Source organism: Centropristis striata, chromosome 16, assembly GCF_030273125.1.
Source record: "Centropristis striata isolate RG_2023a ecotype Rhode Island chromosome 16, C.striata_1.0, whole genome shotgun sequence".
Lineage (NCBI taxonomy): Eukaryota > Metazoa > Chordata > Actinopteri > Perciformes > Serranidae > Centropristis > Centropristis striata.
The window spans coordinates 35,755,619-35,759,072 of record NC_081532.1 but is presented as its reverse complement, the minus strand read 5'-3'; the positions used below and the strand labels follow the sequence as shown (position 1 = coordinate 35,759,072).

The 3,454-nt window shown below is 40.3% G+C and overlaps 1 protein-coding gene across 1 annotated transcript in view; it reads left to right on the top strand.

Annotated features, from left to right (window-relative positions):
- The window catches only part of rdh14a (retinol dehydrogenase 14a), a 3,429-nt gene extending 997 nt beyond the window's left edge, over positions 1-2,432 (top strand). Inside the window, exon 2 of the mRNA XM_059353652.1 lies at positions 1,811-2,432. Coding sequence (XP_059209635.1) covers positions 1,811-2,428 — 618 coding nt within the window. The 3' untranslated portion in view covers positions 2,429-2,432. The remainder of the gene's footprint in view (positions 1-1,810) is intronic.
- Positions 2,433-3,454: the final 1,022 nt, after the last annotated feature.

Here is a 3,454-nt window from a genome sequence, read left to right as displayed (position 1 = left end):
CCTTTCAAGCTGTTCATTTGACTTGAACTGCTTGAATTTCAATAAAAAACTGGAAAAATTGGAGTGTTCTAAAACTTTTGACCGGTACTGTATATAAGTGCAATTTCAGCAGTAGAAGCCTGTATTATTAGATGTTAATGGGAAAACAGTTGAATTGTTTTTGATATTTTAGTAAAACAGATGCAGCTCAGTGGAATATATTAATGTTAATAAGCTACGGCAATGTGTCGGTCTGTTAGGGAGAAAAAAGCTGTTATTTTTAATATATTCTAATTATAATCTAGTCATTAAGTCATTATTTAATTGTAATGTGTGTCATTCAGTACCGGTGTTGGCCAAGTTACTTAGAAATAGTAATTAGTTACTGATTACTTCTCCAAGAAAGTAATCTAGTTACTTTACTGATTACTTATTTTCAAAAGTAATGAGTTACTTTAATTACTTTTACTTAATTACTTTTCAAAAACATGATACACACTATAAAGCAACAGACCCTTCAGCCTGATTCTATTCTTTCTGCATATTCCATCACATACATTGAATCAAATGAAAGTCTCTTTTTCAAAACTGGTTTTTATTAGTTTCAATCTTTTAACTTTATGCACATTGCATCAAGCAAAAATTACATTAAATGCATCCAGCATATTTTAATAAAATAAATCAAATCTGTCTGCTGTTAACTTACACTACCGGTCAAAAGTTTTAGAACAGCCCAATTTTTCCAGGTTTTTATTGAAATTCAAGCAGTTCAAGTCAAATGAACAGCTTGAAAGGGTCCAAAGGTAAGTGGTGAACTGCCAGAGGTAAATAAAAAAAGGTAAGCTTAACCAAAACTGGAAAATAATGTACATTTCAGAATTATACAAGTAGGCCTTTTTCAGGGAACAAGAAATGGGTTAACAACTTAAAGCAGTTCTGCAGCAACGGAGGTTGATCAAGCCTTGAAAGTTGCTAAGTTGCTACCAATTCCTACAGGTGTCCCAACTTTTCTTGATCACTTACAACCTACAAGTTGCTCCACATTTAAGGGAACTTCTGCAACAGAGTTGGGAAGAACTTTCTGAAGAATATTTGGTTTCCATTGAGTGTGTTCAGCTGTTCTATCTGTTAATGAGTCAACAGTTTAGAATACATTTTCCTTTCTAAACTGATTCTCTGATTTATTTTTTAACTTCAGTTGTTTATTTGTTACATGCATTAATTTCAGAGTACACTGAGACATTAAACTGCATCATTTTCAATAAAATTCTGGAAAAGTTGGAGTATTCTAAAACTTTTGACCAGTAGTGTATATTTCTGCAAATTTTTTCTACGATGCGTTGGAATGATTTAGAGTCTCCAGTTGAAATGGGTAATATGTCCTCGACAATATATCCAGCGACGAGCTTCTTCAGTTCAGCGGCACTAAGTCCTGTCACTCCTAAATCTATTTCACCTGTTTAGCAGGAGGTTTAGGGCTGTGGGAGGTTTGGATGCCCAGCGGTCATGTCAGTGGGGGGATCCAGGGTTGTCTCAATCAGTTTCACATCCTGTGCCAGCTTGCTAGCTGCTTGCTCAGATTTGAGGCGGAATTTTTCGCTGTAGATAAAAGTTTTCTTCCCACGCAAACTGTACAGCAGACGCTAATGTTTTTGTCACTTTTTACCGAGTCAAACTCAAAGTAATGTGGGTACTTTAAGTATTTAACAGTCCCGTTGTAAAAGTATATGTTCTCATCTCCTTGTGTGTGTGTGTGTGTGTGTGTGTGTGTGTGTGTGTGTGTGTGTGTGTGTGTGTGTGTGTGTGTGTGTGTGTGTGTGTGTGTGAGCAGGAGGAGCCTCGGCTAGACGTTCTGATCAACAACGCTGGCGTCTACCAGTGTCCGTACACTAAAACAGAAGACGGCTTTGAGATGCAGTTTGGCGTGAACCACCTGGGCCACTTCCTGCTCACACACCTGCTGCTGGAGCTGCTGAAGCGGTCTGCGCCCAGCCGGATCGTGGTGGTCTCCTCCAGACTCTACAAGCACGGACACATTAACTTTGAGGACCTGGACAGCGAGCAGAGCTACGACAAGGCGTTCGCCTACAGCCGCAGCAAGCTGGCCAACCTGCTGTTCACCTGTGAGCTGGGCCGCCGGCTGCAGGGCAGCGGGGTGACGGTCAACGCTCTGACGCCTGGAATAGTGAGGACTAACCTGGGCAGACATGTCCAGGTCCCGCTGCTGGCCCGGCCCCTCTTCAACCTGCTGTCCTGGGGTCTGTTTAAGAGCCCAGAGGAAGGAGCCCAGACCTCCGTCTACCTGGCCTGCAGCCCCCAGGTGGACGGGGTCCAGGGGAAGTGTTTCGCTGGTTGTCAGCCTCAGAACCTGCTGGACAAGGCCACAGACCAGGACACGGCCAGGAAACTCTGGGACATTAGTGAAGTCAAGGTCGGCATCACCACATGACTTCTAAAAGCAACTCAACTGTTTGAAATCATGAAAAAAAAAATTTTTGTAAAGATTTTTTTGGGCATTTTGTAGCTTTATTGAGAGAGAGAGATATTGAGAGTGAAAGGGGGAGACAGAGGGGAAGACATGCGGGAAAGGGCTCCGAGCCGGATTCGAACCCGGGCCGCCCGCTTACGAGGACTGGGCCTCTGTGGTACGCGCTCTACCAGGTGTGCCACCGGGAACGCCCGGTTAATATCCAGTACCTTGCTCTGTGCAAAAAACCCGTCATTTTTCCAGCTACAGATACTCCATCCTCCTTTCAGTTTCTCACTAAACAGGAAGGTTGTCATGATACTAAAATGTTTAATGTTTATTCCAGGATCTTCCCACTATATTCTGTGGCCTTATCATAATTAATGTTCACTTACTGGCTTTTCCCACATTATAACGCCCACAGCAAAAATCTATTTAGTCACATGGTTCTTATTTTAATAAAAACATAAAAATCTGTCAGGTGAGTGTGTGTTTATTTCACCTGTTTATTTTTCTTCATACATATCAAGTTGCTTCATGACTTTTTGTGACTAAAGTATTATGGTCTAGACCAGTGGTAGGCAAACCAAAAAATTATACAAAATAATAAGTTATTTATTTACATTTTAATTTATCTTTGGTGTAGGCTCAAATCAATTTGTATTCTTCAATTGTAAAAATGTGTGGTTTATTAACGGCAGTAAAACATTTTCTTTTTACATTTTAGTCAACTAAGTGTGAATCATAGCTCATGAAAGTCTACGGCCGGAACCTTAACATCTACATTTAGCCAAATCCAAGTCTAGTTTTGAGTTTCCCTGGCAGGTTAGCTTTAGATTGATGAGCCAGGATTCTTATTTGCACTTGAGTCCTCACTGCATTCTGACAAAACCATATTAATAACTGCTCATTGTGACCTATGAGTAATGTTAGTAGGCTAATAATTCTTAAATTAAGGCTGTTTTATCTTCATTTTAAGCATCCAAAAAAAATCTTTTTATAGCCAAC